This window comes from Monopterus albus, unplaced genomic scaffold (genome assembly GCF_001952655.1).
Source record: "Monopterus albus unplaced genomic scaffold, M_albus_1.0 scaffold195.1, whole genome shotgun sequence".
Lineage (NCBI taxonomy): Eukaryota > Metazoa > Chordata > Actinopteri > Synbranchiformes > Synbranchidae > Monopterus > Monopterus albus.
In genome coordinates this window covers 219,802-220,554 of record NW_018128075.1, presented here as the reverse complement: position 1 = coordinate 220,554, position 753 = coordinate 219,802, and the positions used below count along the sequence as shown (strand labels likewise).

The 753-nt window shown below is 40.6% G+C and overlaps 1 protein-coding gene across 1 annotated transcript in view; it reads right to left on the bottom strand.

Annotated features, from left to right (window-relative positions):
• The window catches only part of stx10 (syntaxin 10), an 11,628-nt gene that overhangs the window by 8,700 nt on the left and 2,175 nt on the right, over nucleotides 1-753 (bottom strand). The window contains exon 3 of the mRNA XM_020617869.1: nucleotides 10-103. Within this exon, the coding sequence (XP_020473525.1) occupies nucleotides 10-103 (94 nt within the window). The remainder of the gene's footprint in view (nucleotides 1-9; nucleotides 104-753) is intronic.

Here is a 753-nt window from a genome sequence, read left to right as displayed (position 1 = left end):
AAAGGATACTGATGGTTTCGCTGAGGTCCTCCAGGTCCCAGTCTATGGCCCTCAAACAGTTCCTCAGTTCATTGGTACTCCAGTCCAGCTCATCACGACTCACCTGAGACCACAGAAACCAACAGACACTCGCTAGCTATACACACACTATACTATACACAGCAGACATATTCTGCATAGTCTGTTAACATGCAGATTTTCATGCCAGGCACACAATACACCTGATAGTTTCACTGACTTTGGCACTGCCATAAACACACACATCCAGATTGAGATGTTAGACAGTCCAAACCTGTGATCAGGTTTAAATGCATTTTAGTGCTCAACTGTGATCGAATTTCACTCTTCAACTCACAATTTACACAAGAAACGAGTTAATTAAACTGAATTTTACACAAACAGTGCCCTGCTACACAAAACAGGACAAATATACACAAAATCCTCCTAAATATTAATATGACCTGCTTTAGTTGATTGCATATCATTTTTGGTTTTAGTGTCTACAGGTTTTGTGCAGTGCTGTGTGTGTGTTGAGCTTCCTTGGCCACCACTGATCCTGGCTTTAGATCCTGCGAGCTGGTTTAAGTAAAGTCAGTCAGGACAGTGTGTTTAGGAAGACTATGTACAGTGGGTACGGAAAGTATTCAGACCCCCTTAAATTTTTCACTCTTTGTTATATTGCAGCCATATGCTAAAATCATTTAAGTTCATTTTTTTCCTCATTAATGTACACACAGCACCCCATATTGACAG